This window comes from Carcharodon carcharias, chromosome 5, assembly GCF_017639515.1.
Source record: "Carcharodon carcharias isolate sCarCar2 chromosome 5, sCarCar2.pri, whole genome shotgun sequence".
In the NCBI taxonomy this organism is placed as follows: domain Eukaryota; kingdom Metazoa; phylum Chordata; class Chondrichthyes; order Lamniformes; family Lamnidae; genus Carcharodon; species Carcharodon carcharias.
In genome coordinates, this window is record NC_054471.1 from 73,264,911 (window position 1) to 73,284,219 (window position 19,309).

Below are 19,309 nucleotides of genomic sequence, written 5' to 3' on the forward strand. Positions count from 1 at the left end.
ACTTGCATAAGACCATAAGACATAGGAGCAGAAGTTAGGCCATTCGGCCATCAGGTCTGCTTCGCCATTCAATCATGGCTGATAAGTGTCTCAACCCCATTCTCCTGCCTCCTCCCCGTCACCTTTGATCTCCTTTCCAATCAAGAACCTATCTATCTCAGTTTTAAATACACTCAATGATCTGGCCTCCACAGCCTTCAATGGCAATGAATTCCATAGATTCCCCACTCTCTGGCTAAAGAAGTTTCTCCTCATCTCTGTTCTAAAAGGTCTTCCCTTTACTCTGAGGCTGTGCCCTCGGGTCCTTGTCTCTCCTACTAATGGAATCATCTTCCCCACGTCCACTCTATCCAGGCCTTTCAGTATTCTGTAAATTTCAATCAGATCCCCCCCCTCATCCTTCTAAACTCCAAGTATAGACCCAGAGTCCTCAAACGTTCCTCATATGTTAAGCCTTTCATTCCTGGGATCATTCTCGTGAACCTTCTCTGGACCCTCTCCAGGGCCAGAACATCCTTCCTGAGATACGGGGCCAAAAATTGCTCACAATATTCTAAATGTGGTCTGACCAGAGCCTTATAAAGCCTCAGCAGCACATCCCTGCTTTTATATTTTAGTCCTCTCGAAATAAATGCCAACATTGCGTTTACCTTCCTAACTACTGACTCAACCTGCAAGTTAACCTTAAGAGAATCCTGGACTAGGACTCCCAAGTCCCTTTGCACTCCAGATTTCTGAATTCTCTCCCCATTTAGAAAATAGTCTATGCCTCTATTCTTCGTACCAAAGTGCATGACCTCACACGTCCCCATGTTGTATTCCATCTGCCACTTCTTTGCCCATTCTCCTAACCTGTCTAAATCCTTCTGCAGCCTCCCCGCCTCCTCAATACTACCTGTCCCTCCACTTATCTTTGTATCATCTGCAAACTTAGCCAGGATGCCCTCAGTTCCTTCATCTGGATCATTAATGTCTAAAGTGAAAAGTTGTGGTCCCAACACTGACCCCTGCGGAACTCCACTGTTCACCGGCCTCCATCCTGAGAAGGACCCCCTTATCCATACTCTCTGCCTCCTGCCAGACAGCCAATCTTCTATCCATGCTAGTACCTTACGTCTAACACCACGGGCTCTTATCTTACTGAGCAGCCTCCTGTGTGGCACCTTGTCAAAGGCCTTCTGGAAGTCCAAGTAGATAACATCCATTGGCTCTCCTTTGTCTAACCTACACGTTACCTCCTCAAAGAATTCTAACAGATTTGTCAGGCATGACCTCCCCTTGATGAAACCATGCTGACTTTGCCCAATTTTGCCATGAACTTCCAAGTATTCTGAAATCTCATCCTTAACAATGGACTCTAAAATCTTACCAACGACCAAGGTCAGGCTAATCGGCCTGTAATTTCCCATCTTTTGCCTTACTCCCTTCTTAAGCAGGGGGGTTACATTAGTGATTTTCCAGTCCTCTGGGACCCTCCCTGACTCCAGTGATTCCTGAAAGATCACCACTAACGCCTCCACTATCTCTTCAGCTATCTCCTTCAGAACTCTGGGGTGTAATCCATCTGATCCAGGTGATTTATCCACCTTCAGACCTTTCAGTTTTCCTAGCACCTTCTCCTTGGTAATGGCTACCATACTCACCTCTGCCCCCCGACTCTCTTGAACTTTGGGGATGTCACTCGTGTCTTCCACTGTGAAGACTGACGCAAAGTACCTATTCAGTTCCTCTGCCATTTCTTTGTTCCCCACTACTACTTCTCCAGTGTCATTTTCCAGCGGCCCATTGTCCACTTTTGCTTCTCTCTTACCCTTTATATATCTAAAAAAAACTCTTGCAATCTTCTTTTATATTACTGGCTAGTTTACCCTCATATTTAATCTTCTCCCTCCTTATTTCTTTTTTAGTTGTCCTCTGTTGGTCTTTGTAGGCTTCCCAATCCCCTGGTTTCCCACTGCTCTTCGCCACATTGTATGCTTTCTCTTTAGCTTTTATGCTGTCCCTGACTTCCCTTGTCAGCCATGGTTGCTTTGTCCTCCCTTTAGTATGCTTCTTCTTCCTAGGGATGAATTTTTGTTGTGTCTCCCAAATTACTCCCAGAAACTCCTGCCATTCCTGTTCCACTGTCTTTCCTGCTAGTCTCATCTCCCAGTCAATTCTGGCTGCTCCTCCCTCATGCCTCTGTAGTTGCCTTTATTCAACTGTAATACAGTTACATCTGATTCCGGCTTTTTCCTCTCAAATTGCAGTGTAAATTCTATCATTTTATGGTCACTTCCTCCTAAGGGTTCCTTCACCTTAAGTTCCCTTATCAAATCTGCCTCATTACACATCACTAAATCTAGAATTGCCTGTTCCCTAGTGGGCTCCACCACAAGCTGCTCCAAAAAGCCATCTCGTAGACATTCCACAAATTCCTTTTCTTGGGATCCACTACCAACCTGATTTTCCCAGTCTACCCACATATTGAACTCCCCCATGATCACTGTAACCTTGCTTTTCTTACACACCTTTTCTATCTCCTGGTGTATCTTGTGCACCACATCCTGACTACTGTTCGGAGGCCTGTACATAACTCCCATTATGGTTTTTTTACCTTTGCGGTTCCTCAACTCTATCACACAGATTCTACATCATCTGACTCTACATCATTTCTTGCTATCGATTTAAGTTCATTTCTTACTAACAAAGCAACCTCACTTCCTCTGCCAACCTGCCTATCTTTTCGATACGATGTATATCCTTGGATATTTAGCTCCCAGTCCAGATCTCCTTGCAGCCGTGTCTCCGTAATGCCCACCACATCATACCTGCCAATTTCAATCTGTGCTACAAGTTCATTTACCTTATTTCATATACTTTGTGCATTCAGATACAACACCTTCAGTCCTGTGCTAGAAGCTACATACATTAATACACAGGGCACTGTTCTGTGCAGACAGAAAGAACATGTACATATATTGCGCCTGTTTTCCGCTAAACAAAATAGGCTACAGCCAACCTCTGGTTCATTCCTTAGGGCAATGCCTTGACCAGAGTCGACCTGCCAGGTTTGAATTTAAACAAAGCTTGACAGTTAACTGTCAGTCATCAGTTAACTGCTGCATTCTCCATTGCGATGCCTCTACCAATCATAGTCCACTTGCCAACCGATCAGTACTCTCTTCTCATGAAGTATAAATTATTGTCCCCTTTACATTTGGTATTCTTGTGAATGTCATGATGAGTGCAAGATGAAATACTTTGACAAGTCTCCTTTTCAGCTATACCCAATGTGGTAACAGGTTCCTTGGTACTTTTTAACTCAACCTGGACTCCACCTGAGTATCACTGCCTTTAATCTTCTGCTGCATGGATGTAGTCATATGCTCAATTAATAAGCAATCATCCTTTTTTATTATCTCATCCTCCTGGATATTTTATAACCTGGAATATTTACTTCTCGGATTCTGCTGAGGCAAATATTTCTCTCTCCCTTTTAATTAATGTCTTGCTTATGAACACTGCTATCCAAACTGCTTAGGACCACTTTTTCTTCTATGCTTCTGCATTATGTTCTTCACTACCCTTCTCCTTAAACACTCCCTCATCTGTCTTAAAATACACTTGACTGAAATACTTTGTTCCCCTTCAATACGCTTATTCTTTACTCTTTGTGGCCCCATACGCTGTAGGACTTGCCTCTTTACCCAATTTCGCTAATTGCCACCTAGCTACCCGATTCAGCCCTGCAGGAACTGAGCAATGTTCAATTTCTAGTCATTTGCATTTATGGCACTGGAGTTCTTTGTCCTATAGCTCACTGCCACTACACTTGTAGTGAAATTGGCTTCTATGCTGGAGAAATATTAACTAACTGACTTAAAGATTCCTAAAACAACCATCCAAGGCACCAACTAATCATTATTTTTACACATACATGCATGGTACTAGTGATTATGAGATCTTGGGGACTGTTTGGAAATTGACTTCACAATCAAATTGAAAGCTAGTGTAAGTAATCTTCAATACATGAGCCTGTTGTGGAAGAAGCACTAGTGGGTGACTCAGGAACAACAGAATTCAATTGTTACTTCTACTATTTAACAAAATGTCATAGCCATTTCAATGTTTCATACTTCTTGGGGTATGTTTTCAATCTTGTGAGAAGGCAACAACAATAACAACTTGTAGTTACGTGGCACCTTAAATATAATAAAACATTCAAAGGAGCTTTTCAGGAACATTATCAAGCCAAATTTAATCCCAATTTATATAGGGTGATATTAAAGCAGCTGACCATAAATTTGGTCAAAGAGGTAGGTTATACACACATCTTAAAAGAGGAAAGCAAAATAGAGATGGAGATTTTAGGGAGGGAATTCCAGAGCTTGGAGGTCTAGCAGCTGAAGGCATGACCACCAGTGGTGAAGCGACCAAAACTGGCATGCTCAAGAGACCAGAATTAGATGAGCACAGATATCTTGAAGGGTTATGGAGCTGGAGGAGATTACAGAGATAGGGAGGGGCAAGCCATAGAGGGATTTGAAATAAGGATGAAAATTTTAAATTTGAGGCATTGTTTAATCTAGAGCCCATGTAGGTAAGCAAGCATAGGGGTGACTGATGAACAGGACTTGGTGTGAGTATTGGGGGGACACCAGAGGTTATGGTGTATTAATCAGTCACAGGAAAAAGACAAGCAGCAGTGTTTTGGATGACCTCAAGTTTATGAAGGCTAGATTGTGAGAGGCCAGTCAGGTGTACACTAGAATAATCAAAGCTAGAGGTAACAAAGGCATGAGAGTTTCAGCAACACATGAGCTGAGGCAGGGGCAAAGTCAGGTGATGTTACCTTGGTAGAAATAGGTGATCTTAATTATGGCATGGATATATGGTTGGAAGGTCATCTCTGGGTCAAATATGACAATACGATTGCAAACAGTCCTGTTTAGCCTCTTATAGTACTTGAGAAAGGGTTGGAGTCAGTGACTAGGAAACAGAATTTGTGGTGGGGATTGAAGACAATGAAGGCAATATTCAATTGGAGGAAATTTCTGCTTATCCAGTACTGGATGTTTGACAAATATTTTGATAGTTTAGGGACAGTGAAGGAGTCCAGGAAGATGGGGTTGGAGGGAGGGCAGGGCATCGTCAGCATGCGCGGAAACTGATGCTGTGTTTTGCAGTATACAGATGACAAAGAGGAGCGGGTTAAGGATAGATTCTTAGGGGACACCAGAGATATGTTGCATTAAGTGGTCACAGCGAAAACACAGGATTTTTAATGATTTTTTGACAGACTTTTAAATCTTAAAAATGGGCTAGGATCAGAAAGAAGTATTTGACCTATGACAGTTCATTTCTCCCATTTCAACTCTCCTAACACAGCAACTGGTTGTATTTTAAATAACCTGAATATTTTGCCACTTTGATTTTGCCTGCTAGATTATTCTGAACATTTCATACTGAATAGTTTTTCCTAATATCTGTTTGAAATATATTTTTCACTAATTACCAATCTTCTGGTCCTAGTTTTCTGGTAAATTTTGATTTGGAAAATAGTTTAGCTGGATCATCTATTAATGTATACAATTCAATAAGATTCAACCCTTGGCTAGAAACTATTATTGCAATGTTGTACAAAAGCATAATAATCATGCATTAATTCTTCCTTGTTATCTCAACAGAAGCATTGACTTGTTTAAACCAAACTGATTGGTGCCTCCATTAAAATAGCAGAGGCAAATTTAGTAAGAGGGTTTTAAAATTTCTTCTGGTAACATTATTCAGTCATGTACATGTGTGTTGTAATGCTGTGTTGTAATGCTGTCATCTCCAGGTCATATTGATCATTGCATCATTCTTTGCTGTCCAAGTTAATGTCATGGCATTTCCTGCTAAGTGCATATAGAAGGAGGCACATGGAAAGCCCCCAGTGAACAAGCACAATAATGCTAGTCACGTCAATTTTGTCTTTTCAGCAAAATATTTCTTATTGCTTTAAAAATAGACATGTTGAAGCTTTTCATGGCAACGCCTCTACCAATCACAGCCCACTTACCAACCAATCAGCATTGTCTTCTCAGTATTAATTATTATTTCCCCTTATTCTCATGAAGTAGCCTGATGAATGAAAGATGAAAAGCTTCGATAGGTCTCTTTCTTCAGCAATACTCAGGTTTTGTACTACCAAACAAAAATGCTTTTGAAGAGATTGACATGTAATGCTCTAGGATGTAGAGGATATATGTTGAATATACAGAATTAAATAGCAGACATGTAATTGTCATGCCACAAGTATCAATCTCAAATTGTTTGATATTTTGATGATGGCTGTACCTTGCTGTAGATGATAAGCTTAGTGGCAAAGTAATGGTGCTCATGTGTGACCATTAATCTTAAAAATTTGCCATGGGTCTAATGGGCTCACTGAGTGCTCAAAATGGTTTTGCACAGGGCTGGGGTTATGGTGAAGCCAATGTGATCATCAGTTTCTGAAAGACCATCTACTAGAGGTAGTGTTGGTCTCAGCACTCACCCACCCCCAACTCTAACCCCAGGCGTCAATGGTCTTTAGTGTCAGATCAGAAGCTCACCCCTAATTGTGCTTCTGCCTGCACATTGACATTCACCTAAAACTGTTTTGTACACACAAAAGAGGAGATTGAATGGGTATACTGCAAGTTTCTGTATTTCTACTGCTGTGAGGCCAGGCACTAATGATTTTCTCCACTTGGACCTAACTTACATCACAAACATTTCACTTAAAAGTGAAAAGTAGTCGGGATTGGTAAGGAAGAAGTTGTATTTATAAGGAACCTTAATACTTCCTCAGGATGTCCAAAATGCTTTACCAACTTCTAGAAGCCACAAATGGATCAAAGTTTGCCCCAACCTACTTCATCAAAACAGTTTGATTGTGTGACAGCCTCGTAGGATACTCCAATCCATCTTACATTTTTCATATAATACATGTTTACCTAAATGTATTCTCCATTTGTTTGCTGCAATTGCATTATAGAGTCATGCATTCTGTGACCCTTACTTAGGAATGCACCAAATCTTCAGAACACACCTGAAACCAGTGCACAATTCTGCCACTGGTACAAATTTCTATTTTAAACATCCATGTGCGATACTGAACCTGACATCAGTGGGGTGTGGGGAAAAGTGGGTATATGAAGTTAGCTTACAGATCAGCCATAATTTGATTGAGAATCGGAGGAAACCTATTTTCATAAGTAGTGAATTGGTTGGACGATAGAAAACAGAGAGCAGAGATAAGCGGAAAGTACTTAAATTGCCGGGATGCAATTAGTGGTGTCCTCAGCTTCTCATTATAGGAACAACAGGGTTCCAAACTTCTACCACTGTGTGTGGATGTGTTTCCTAATTTCAATCCTGAAACACCTGGCTCAAATGCCCCTCGTCCTAGACTATTTCTGCTGGTTAAAAGGTCTTTCTCAACCTACCCTTTTTTATTTTATCCACAATATATTGAAAACTTCAATCAAACCACTCCTTAACCTTTTAAACACCAGATTGTACAAGCCTAATTTGTATAATCTCTCCGCTTAATTTAACCTTGAAGTCCAGGTATTATTCTGGTAAACCAGTGTTATGCTCCCTATAAGGCCATATATATCATCCCTAAAGTGTGGAGCCCAGATTTCTTCACAGCACTCCACGTGTTATCTAACCAGCACTTTGTATAGCTGAAGCATAACTTCTAACCCCTTGTATTCCCACCGTCTGGATATAAAGGCCATTATTTTCAGCACCTCATAGTGACATTTTAATGATCTATGTACCTTGACTATCAAGTCTCTTTGGACCTCCATTTTTTTCTAGCCTTCCACCATTTATAAATTACTCTGTCCTATCATTTTTAGGTCCTCATAGTTACCTACATTGAAATTCATTTGCCACAATTTTACCCAGTCATTTAATCTATTAATATTTTTGTAATTTTATATATCCAGCTACACTAACAGTGTCATCTGCAAATCTGATCATGTGACATTCTATCGCCTAATCTAAATTATTAATAAATACGTGAATAGTTAAGGCCCCAACACAGATCCTTGCAGGACACCACTAGCCACATTCTGCCAATTAGAGTAAATACTCATTATCCCTGCTCTCTGTCCCCTGTTGTTCAGCCAATTTCTTAACAAGTCAGTAATTTGCCATCAATTCTATGAGCTTCAACTTTAGCTGACAGTCTTTCATGAGGGACTTCATCAAATGCATAGATGTTTACAGCACAAAAGGAGGCCATTCATCCTATCGTGTCCATGCCAGTCAACAAAGATCTGACTACACTAATCCTATTTTCCAGCACTTGGCCCATAGCCCTGGAGGCTATGGCAATGCAAGTGAATATCTAAATACTTCTTAAATATTACAAGAGTTTTTGACTCAACCACCCTTTCAAGCAGTGGGTTCCAGGCTCTCACCACACTCTGGGTGAAAACATTTCTCCTCAGCTCCCCTCTTAGCCTTAAATCTATGTCCCTTGGTTATAGATCCCTCTACTAATGGAAAACGTGCCTTCCTATCCACCCTATCTATGCCCTCATAATCTTATACACCTCCATCAGGTCCCCCCTCAACCTTCGTTGCTCCAAGGAAAACAACCCCAGTCTATCCAATCTTTCCTCATAGCTCAGACCCTCCAACCCAGGCAGCATCCTGGTAAATCCCCTCTGCACCCTCTCCAGTGCAATCGTATCCTTCCTATAATGTGGTGACCAGAAACTGCATGCAGTACGCCAGTTGTGGCCTAACCAGTGTTTTATACAGTTCCTGCATAACCACCCTGCTCTTGTATTCTATGCCTTGGCTAATAAAGGCAAGTATCCCATATGCCTTCTTAACCACCTTATCTACCTACCCTGCTACCTTCAGGGATCTGTGGAAATGCACACCAAGATCCCTCTGATCTGCAGTACTTTCCAGGGTCCTACCATTCATAGTGAAATCCCTTGCCTTGTTAGCCCTCCCCAAGTGCATTACCTCACACTTTTCCAGGTTGAATTCCATTTGCCACTGCTCTGCCCACCTGACCAGTCCATTGATATCCTCTAGCAGTTTACGGCTATCCTCCTCATTATTTACCACCCTACCAATTTTCGTGTCACCTGTGAACTTCTTGATCATACCCCTAACATTTAAGTCCAAATCATGCCTTCCAGAAGTCCATATAAACTCAATAGACATTTCCCTGTCTATTAGTCAGGTCTTCTCAAAATTCAATCAGGCTCATCAGATATGACTCACCCTTTACAAATCCACGCTAGCTCTCTCTGATCAGTGGAAGCTTAAGCTGTTGAGTCACCCTATTGTTAATTATAGGATCTAGTAATTTCCCAATAATTGATGTTAGGCTAAATCATCTGTAATTCCCTGGTTTCCTATAAATATCAGACATGAACAATTTTTTAGTCTAAAGGAATGGTTCCTGAATCAAAAGAGTTTTGGAAGATCATAATTAGAGCATCCAAAATGTTCTCATCTACTTCCTTTAAAATCCTGGGATGGAACCATGGCTTTGCTTTTGGCAAGTAGAATTCTTGCTTCTCAGGTGTATAACCTGGTTTTGTGTCACCTTAAATTCTCTTTTGAACACCTCCTGCTGATAGTCTGTCATTTTACCCATTAATAGGTTTGCCCAGTTAAAAAAAGTCTCTGCCTACATTGAAGTCAGCCTGACCTAAATCTGGAACCTTCGGAGCAGTTTTGTGCTTCTGCTTTTTAAGCACTACATTGAATTCAAACATATTAAGATTGCTATTAGATAAATGTTCAAGCTATTTGGCTGTAAACTAAATCTGGCTCATTTCTAAATCTAATACAGCATGTTACCTTGTTGCTTATACTGTTGTAGAAAACTGTCCTGAACACCCCCAAGAAATTCATCACCTGATGTGTTAGTCTGCTTATCCCAATCTATATGAAAGTTAAAATCCCTCATTGAAACCACTTTGCCTTTGCTACACGTTTGTCTATTCTCTGCATTTGTACAATCTACCACTTCACAGCTGCTGCCTGGGAGTCTATACACAACTTTCGTGACAGTCTTAAATCCTTTTCTTTTTCTTAGTTCTAACCATAAAGTCTCTACTGCCTGCTTCCTTCGCGTTATATCCTTTCTTATCATTGAAATTTTCATCCTTAATCACTAAGGCTCCTCCTTCCTTTCTACTATTTTCCCTATCTTTCCTGTAGACCTTATTGCCTGATGTATTTTCTTCACAGCCCTGGCTGTCTTGTAATCATGTTATGGCTACTATGTCATACCCTCCAAGATGATTCTGTACATGAAATTCATTCAGTTTGTTCCTCATACTCTGTGCTTTTGTATAAAGAACATTTATTTGGAGACACACACACTAACCTGAGCTTCTGCTCTAATATTTTACTCATACTTATACTTCTTTCTCCTGGTTTGATAACCTTGCATCTTTTAGTTTCCTCTTTATCTGTATTGCCTAAAGCACAATTTCTGATGGTTACTCTTCATTCTTCCCTTTGACTTGTTTTTGAACTATCATTAATGCTACCTTTTCCATCTCAGTCCTCCTACATAAACCCTCCTCCCATTTACTAGTTAAAGTTTGTGTGTTCACCATATTTATCATTTCCCACCAGGGCCCTGATCCTAGGCTGGTTCAGGTAGAATCCATCCTGACAGCAAAATTCCTTCATGTGGCAGTACTGCTGTCAGAGTCTCATGAAATGTAATGTCTTTCCCACAACAGCCACGTATTCACCTCCCTAATCTGTTTAATCCCTACACAAATTTGCATGTGCTTTGGGTAATAATCCAGAAATTACAGTCCTTCAGATCCCATTCTTTAATTTAGCTCCTAGTTCCTGCTACTCCAAACAGCGGCCTCTTGCCTACCCTTCCCTGTCTTGTAGGTCCCAACATTAATCACAACCAGATCCTCCACTTCCTTCTCCAATATCCCATCAAACCTGTTTGAGATGTCCTTCACTATGGCATGCTTACAAAGGGTGCCATCTATCTTCTCAATTATTGAATTCCCAGCTATCACAGAATAGTCCTCTTCCTCCCCCTTCTGTTGGATGGGTTTGTGTTCCAAGGCGTCATGGTTCAGTTCTGGTTGTCCTTCCAATGGTCTTATCCTCACAGCTAGCGAGTAAACTACCTGTTAGATAGGATCATTTTTTGAAGATCCTTATTCTCCACCTTATTAGAGCTCTCCTTGCTCTGCGCACCATCATTATGAAAATAGAAGTTGCTGGAAAAACTCCGCAGGTCTGGCAGCATCTGTGGAGAGAGAAACAGAGCTAACTTTTTGAGTCCAATGTGACTCTTCCTTGGAATTGAAGAGAGCTAGGAATGTGATGGACTTTATGTTGTTGAAAAGGGGGGAGAAGGGCAGATGGAGCAAAAGAGAAGGTCAGGGATAGGTTAGAGGGCAAGGGGGTTTAAATGACAAAGATGTCATGGAACACAGGCAAAGGGGATAGTACTAGTAGCAATAAAGACACAAAGCATTTGTTCAGAGTAGGTGTTAATAGCAGAATAAAGGTCAGTGCTGTCTAAAAGCAAAAACATGAGAACAAGATACAGACTGGCACTTGGGGAAAGAAATTTAAAATGGAGGACAGGGTTCATGGTTTGAAGTTGTTGAACTCAACGTTGAGTCCAGAAGGCTGTAAAGTGTCTAATTGGAAGATGAGATGCTGCTGTTCCTCCAGCTTGCATTGGGCTTCACTGGAACATTGTAGCAGGCCGCAGACAGGAATGTGAGCATGGGAACAAGAGAGTGAATTGAAATAACAAGTGAGCAAAAGGTTGGGGTCATGTTTCCAGACTGAGCGAAGGTGTTCCACAAAGCTGTCACCCAGTCTGTAGATCACTCAGGTGCTCAGTCTCCTTGTGGGACACCTCTTCTCAGTCTGCAAGCATGACCTCAACCTTTGGGTCGCTTGTCATTTTAATTCACCATCTTGTTCCCATGCTCCAATTTCTGTTTTTGGCTTGTTCCAGTGAAGCTCAATGTAAACCGGACCATGAACTCTGTGTTCCATTTTGATTCTTTTGCCCCAAGTGCCAGTCTGTATCTTGTTCTCATGTTTTTGCTTTCAGACAGCACTGACCTTTATTCTGCTAATAACACCTACTCTGGACCAGTGCTTTCTGCCTTTAATACTATCATTACCAATCCCTTTGTCTGTTTTCCATGATATCTTGGTCATTTAATTGCCCCCGCCCTCTAACCTATCACTGACCTTCTCTTTTGCACCATCTGACCCTCGTCTCTTTTGCAACAGTATAAAACCCATCACATTCCTAACTCTCATACGGACTTGAAACATTAACACTGTCTTCCTCTCTACTGATGCTGTCAGACCTGCTGAGTTTTTCCAGCAGTTTTCGTTTTTGTTTCATTTTTCCAGCATCCGCAGTATTTTGCTTCTACATTCCTGCCTCTTTTCAGTTACAAAGAAGCGTCATATTGGACCAGAAAAAATAACTATTTTTCTCTTCACAGATACTGCCAGACCTGCTAAGTTTTTCCAGGACTTTCTGTTTTTATTTCAGATCTCCAGTATCAGCAATATTTTGCTTTTATTTGCAAACTATCAGTCACACTAACCCCATTCTGAACCTGCTCCTCTATGCAAGGTTTGAGTGAAGTCTGGAGCAAACTGTCCAGATACTGCTCCCCCTCCCTTATGTGTTACACTGTCTCCAACTTGCACTCCAGTTCAATGACTCTGAGCTGGAGAGGTTTGAGGGATAGAGATATCAACTACAGATGAGTTTGTTTGAGTCATAGAGGTCTACAGCACAGAAAAAGGACCTTTGGCCCATTGAGTCTGCACCGGTCAAACAAGTACCTAACTATTCTAATCCCATTTTCCAGCACTAGGCCCATAGCCTTGTATGCCATGGCATCGCAAGTGCACATCCAAATACTTCTTAAATGTTATGAGGGTTTCTGCCTCTACCTCCCTTTCAGGCAGTGAGTTCCAGATTCGCACCACCCTCTGGGTGAAAACATTCTTCCTTATATCCCCTCTAAACCTCCTGCCCCTTACCTTAAATCTATGTCCCCTAGTTATTGATCCCTCCACCAAGGGGAACAGTTCCTTCCTGTCTACCCTATCTATGCCCCTCATAATGTTATACACCTCAATCATGTCCCCCCTCAATCTCCTCTGCTCCAGGGAAAATAACCCCAGTCTACCCAATCATTCCTCATAACTAAAACTCTCCAGCCCAGGCAATATCCAGGTAAATCTACTCCGCACTCTCTCTAGTGCAATCACATCCTTTCCATAATGCAGATTCCAGATCTGCACTCAATACTCTAGCTGTGGCTTAACCAGCATTTTATACAGTTCCAACATAACCTCTCTGTTTTTATATACCATGCCTCGGCTAATAAAGGCAAGTATCCCACATGCCTTCTTACCCGTCTTATCTATCTGTCCTGCTACCTTAAAGGACCGGTGGATATGTACCCCAAGATCCCTCTGATCCTCGATACTTTCCAGGGTCCTACCATTCATCATGTATTCCCGTGCCTTGTTTGTCCTGCCCAAGTGCATCACCTCACACTTATCTGGATTAAATTCCATTTGTCACTGATCAGCCCATCTGAGCAGCCCGTCTATATCCTCCTGTAATCTAAGGCTATCCCCCTCACTATTTACCACACCACCGATTTTTGTGTCATCTGCGAAATTACTGATCAGCCCTCCTACATTCAAGTCTATATCACTTATATATGCCACAAACAGCAAGAGACCCAACACTGATCCCTGTGGAACTCCATTGGACACAGGCCCCAGTCGTAAAAACACCCCTCGACCATCACACTCTGCTTCCTGCCACTCAGCCAATTCTGGATCCAACTTGTCAAATTGCCTTGGATCCCATGGGCTTTTACCTTCGTTATCAGTCTCCCATGTGGGACCTTATCAAAAGCCTTGCTGAAGTCCAAGTAGACTACGTCAAATGCGTCTACACACCTGGTCACCTCTTCGAAAAATTCAATCAAATTGGTCAGACGTGACCTCCCTTTAACAAAACCATGCTGACTGTCCTTGATTAATCCCTGCCTCTCCAAGTGTAGATTAATTCTGTCCCTCAGAATTGCTTCCAATAGTTTCCCCACCACTGAGGATAGACTGACTGCCCTGTAGTTCCCTGATTTATCCCTTCCTTCCTTCTTGAATAACGGTACCACTTTGCCTGTCCTCCAGTCTTCTGGCACCTCTCCTGTGGCCAAAGAGGTATTGAAACTTATTGCCAGCGACCCAGCTATCTCCTCCCTTGCCTCACTCAACAACCTGGGATACATTTCATCCAGGCCTGGAGATTTATCTACTTTTAAGCCTGCCAGGCCACTTAGAACCTCTTCCCTTTCTATGCTAATTCCTTTAATTATATCACAGTCCTTCTGCCTGATTTCCATACCCACGTCGTCCCTCTCACTTGTGAACACCGACACAAAGTATTCATTTAGAGCCCTACCCACGTCTTCAGGCTCCACACACAAATTACCACTACGGCCCTTAATGGGCCTTATTCTTTCCCTAGTTATCCTCTTACTCTGAATGTATATGTAAAATAACTTTGGATTTTCCTTTATTTTACCTGCCAATGTTTTTTCATGCCCACTTTTTGCTCTCCTACTTTCCTTTTTAAGTACCCCGCACCACCCCCCCCCCAACACACACACACACACACACACACACACACACACACACAATCTATATTCCTCTAGGGCTTCCGCTGATTTGAGCCTTCGGTATCTGCCATAAGCCTCCCTTTTTCTCTTTATCCAATCCTGTAAATCCCTCGACATCCAGGGTTCCCTGGATTTGTTGGTCCCATCCTTTATCTTTACTGGAATATGTTAGCCCTGTACTCTCCCTATTTCCTTCTTGAATGAGTCCCACTGCTCTGACTTAGATTTACCTAAAAGTAGCTGCTCCCAGTCCATTCTGGCCAAATCATATCTGATCTTATTAAAATCGGCCTTCCCCCAATTTAGAACTCTGATTTCTGGCCCATCCTTGACCTTTTCCATTACAACCTTGAATCTAACGGAGTTATGATCACTATGCTCCTCCACTGATACCTCTACCACTTGCTCAGCTTCATTCCCTAAAATTAAGTCCAGGACCGCCCTCTCTCTTGTAGGACCTTCTACGTACTCGCTTAAAAAGCTCTCCTGGATGCATTTTAAGAATTCCGCTCCCTCTAAACCTATCACACCATGACGAACCCAGTTAATGTTGGGGAAATACACTCCCAGCAATGTGATTGCCCCTTTTTCATTTTTCAGTTCTACCCATATGGCTTCATCTGAGGAGCCTTCTAAGATGTCATCCCTCCTTACTGCTGTAATTGATTCCTTGACCAATATTGCGATACCTCTTCATCTTTTACCTCCTTCCCTGTCTCGCCTGAAGACTCTATATCCTGGAATATTGAGCTGCCAATCCTGCCCCTCTCTCAACCATGTGTCTGTGACAGCAATGACATCATACTTCCATGTGTTAATTTGTGCCCTCAACTCATCTACCTTATTCATCAGACTCCTTCCATTAAAATAAATACCATCCAAACTTGCCAAACTCCCTTGTGCCTTAACTGGCGTATAATTTCGATGCCTTCCAGACTCACTTGCTCTCTCTCCTAATTTTAGCTGTGCATCTCCCCCCGCTGAACCTCCTCTCAGGATCCCACCCCTCTGCTAAGTTAGTTTAAAGCTTCCCCAACAGCAGTAGCAAACCTCCGTTCAAGGATGTTGGTCCCATTCCGGTTCAGGTACAACCCGTCCGCCTTGTACAGGTCCCACAGCCCCCAGAAACGGCCCCAATGTCCCAGAAATCTAAAGCCCTCCCTCCTGCACTGTATCTCCAGCCACGCATTCATCTGGGCTAACCTTCTATTTCTATACTCACTAGCGCGTGAGGTCCTGTTTTTTAATCTGTTTCCTAGCTTCCTAAATTCTGCTTGCAGGACCTCATTCCTCTTTCTACCTATGTCGTTGTACCAATATGTACCACGAACTCTGTCTGTTTGCCCTCCCCCTTTAGAATACCCTGCAGCCATTCAGTGACCCTGGCACCAGGTAGGCAACATACTATCCTGGAGTTACGTCTATTGCCGCAGAAACACCTGTCTGTTCCTCTTACTATCGAGTCTCCTACCGCTATTACTCTTCCCCTCTTTTTCCTCCCACCCCCCCCCCCCCCCATGCAGCTGAGCCACTCGCAGTGCCATGAGTGTGGCTGTACTCCCCAGAGGAACCATCACTCTCACTGTTTTCCAACACAGAAAAATGGCTCTCGAGCAAAATGCACCCTGGAGATTTCCTGCCTACCTGCCTGACACCTTTCTTCTGACTGATGGTCACCCATTCCCTCTCTGCCTGCGCATCCGTAAGCTGTGGGGGACCACATCTAAAAACATGCTATCCACAAAACTCTCAGCTTCGCGGATGCACCTCAGTGCCTCCAGCTGCTGCTCAAGCTCCATAATTCGGAGCTCAAGTAGCTGCAGCTGGTGGCACTTCCTGCACATGTGGTCAGTCAGAGCACAAGGTGCGCCTAGGGCTTCCCACATGTTGCAGGCGGCACATAACACGGGACTCAGCTGCCCCGCCATGCCTCTAGTTGAGAAAAAAATCCTTTAGTTAAATGCAGTAAAAAAAAGTTAAATTAATTATGTAACTTAAATAAAAACTAGAACCCTTTCCTTAGCTTAATCTATTTTAAACTGGAGAAAATTTGGAGAAAAACACTTACCCACTACTCACCAATCAGCTCTCACCTTTGTGCTGATGTCACTTTTTGAAGTGACTGCTTCACCTGGATGCTGACTGCAGGACACTCTTCCCAGTCTGCTTCACCGTGATGATGCTGACTGCAGGATAGTCTTCTCAGACTCTGTCACTATTCTATCTAGTAAGTGGTGTAGAGATAGAGTTGAAAGCACATATGTTGCTGGGTACCATGTAAATAATCTTTTAAGTTTCCACCCAAGAAGTGTCTGCTGATCAACTCTGTCAATAGTACCAACTTGGCCACGTTTACAACCGAGATACACTAACCAATACTTACCAGAGAATTTCCACTCCCCTCAAACACCCAGCTGCAGTGCGCCTTGATGGTTTTATCGGATGGTGAGAGTCACCGACTATCAACCACACCGACTTTGAAAATGAAACTGATACTTCTGATCCGTCTTGCGTTTTCCTTTTAAATGTTTACTGATTATTATCCCAAAAGTTAAATCTTTCAGAGCACAAGAAAGTGAATGGTCCAATTCTTCACAACTGAACAGAATGAAGTCCCTGACCGAGACAAGAACACGTTTCACTAACCTGCATTCAGGATAGTTTCACTCCATCCCCTCGAGTTGTTGCCCTCCTTAAGGGCCGAGACCCGCAGACTGTCCCGGGACACACGGCACAGCCACAGGGACAAGGTAAGGGTCAGAAATCCACTCCGAGACATCCCGTCCAGCCGACTTCTAAGAGACAATAAGCAAACAGTTCTCGATGCAAGAGACCTGTCAATGTGAAAATCAGTTTCGCTCTGTGTTCTTAATTTCCAAAAGCTGGTTTCCCGGCTCTGCTTGCCTTGGGTATGTCCGGGGATTTCTCTGCTCCACAGGATAAAGAGAAGTAGAATTTCATCACAAACCCACCGCGTAGTAGTTTTATTGGTAACTCAAGTTTCTTTTTAACGTCACTGTTAACTAAATATGCTCATTCCCCTACTCAAGGGTGCCCAATCTGTCGGGGTACAGGACGGAGCTATGTTGTCGTGCTTGCTGGGCATTGAGTTTAGCCTGTGTCGGATTAAGCATCAAGTCCAAGGCCTAGGGCTACATTCATGATGCAACTCGGTTTCCTCATAATGGAGAGAAAACTCATTTAGCAGTTAGTCTGTTCATTCATTCGCAGGACCTGGCTATCGCTGAAGGGCAAGGGTTATTTGTCCATCTGTCAGTGCCCTTGAGAACTTGTTGCTGAGCTTTCTTGTTGAACAGGGAGTGGTGTAGGTGCACCTACAGTGTTGTTAGGCTTGGCTTAAATAGCCAAGTGGTTATGGTGAGGGGTTTGTAATCCCAAGATCAAGAGATCAAATCTCACAATGGCAAACTATGAAACAATGTAATTTCATCTGAAACAGATGGAAATGGGTTTGTACTCAAAAGAGTTACATCATTTGGGCTTGGCCTAAATAGCCAAGTGGTTATGGTACTGGGTTTGTAACCCTAAGATCAAGAGTTCAAATCTCCCAATGACAAACTATGAAACAATGTAACTTCATCTGAAACAGATGGAAACATGTTTGTACTCAAAAGAGTTACAGTGTTGTTAAGCTTGGCCTAAATAGCCAAGTGGTTATGGTACTGGGTTTGTAACCCCAAGATCAAGAGTTCAAATCTCACAATGGCAAACTATGAAACAATGTAACTTCATCTGAATAGGAACAGATGGAAATGTGCTTGTACTCAAAAGAGTTAAGTTGGTTCTAGCTTGGCCTAAATAGCCAAGTGGTTATGGTACTGGGTTTGTAACCCCATGATCAAGAGTTCAAATCTCACAATGGCAAACTATGAAACAATGTAACTTCATCTGAAACAGATGGAAACGTGTTTGTACTCGAAAGAGTTACAGTGTTGTTAAGCTTGGCCTAAATAGCCAAGTGGTTATGGTACCGGGTTTGTAACCCCAAGATCAAGAGCTTGGCCTAAATAGCCAAGTGGTTATGGTACTGGGTTTGTAACCCCAAGATCAAGAGTTCAAATCTCACAATGGCAAACTATGAAACAATGTAACCTCATCTGAATGGGAACAGATGGAAACGTGTTTGTACTCGAAAGAGCTACAGTGTTGTTAAGCTTGGCCTAAATAGCCAAGTGGTTATGGTACTGGGTTTGTAACCCCAAGATCAAGAGTTCAAATCTCACAATGGCAAACTATGAAACAATGTAACTTCATCTGAATAGGAACAGATGGAAATGTGCTTGTACTCAAAAGAGTTAAGTTGGTTCTAGCTTGGCCTAAATAGCCAAGTGGTTATGGTACTGGGTTTGTAACCCCATGATCAAGAGTTCAAATCTCACAATGGCAAACTATGAAACAATGTAACTTCATCTGAAACAGATGGAAACGTGTTTGTACTCGAAAGAGTTACAGTGTTGTTAAGCTTGGCCTAAATAGCCAAGTGGTTATGGTACTGGGTTTGTAACCCCAAGATCAAGAGTTCAAATCTCACCATGGCAAATTATGAAACAATGTAATTTCATCTGAAT

At 42.4% G+C, this 19,309-nt stretch overlaps 1 protein-coding gene and 1 long non-coding RNA gene across 5 annotated transcripts in view; one reads left to right on the plus strand and one right to left on the minus strand.

Moving 5' to 3' along the window:
• Positions 1–19,309, minus strand: part of ifngr1l (interferon gamma receptor 1-like) — a 106,837-nt gene that overhangs the window by 60,966 nt on the left and 26,562 nt on the right. The window contains exon 1 of one of the 3 annotated variants that reach the window (XM_041188377.1): positions 17,367–17,637. The exons of 1 other annotated variant lie outside the window; for it this stretch is intronic. In XM_041188377.1, coding sequence (XP_041044311.1) covers positions 17,367–17,499 — 133 coding nt within the window. In that variant the 5' untranslated portion in view covers positions 17,500–17,637. Of the gene's footprint in view, positions 1–11,159; positions 11,201–17,366; positions 17,638–19,309 lie in introns of those variants that run through there. One more of the 3 variants, XM_041188379.1, reaches the window with a different exon arrangement.
• The window catches only part of LOC121278200, a 114,864-nt gene that overhangs the window by 30,266 nt on the left and 65,289 nt on the right, over positions 1–19,309 (plus strand). The gene's annotated exons all lie outside the window — the stretch shown is intronic.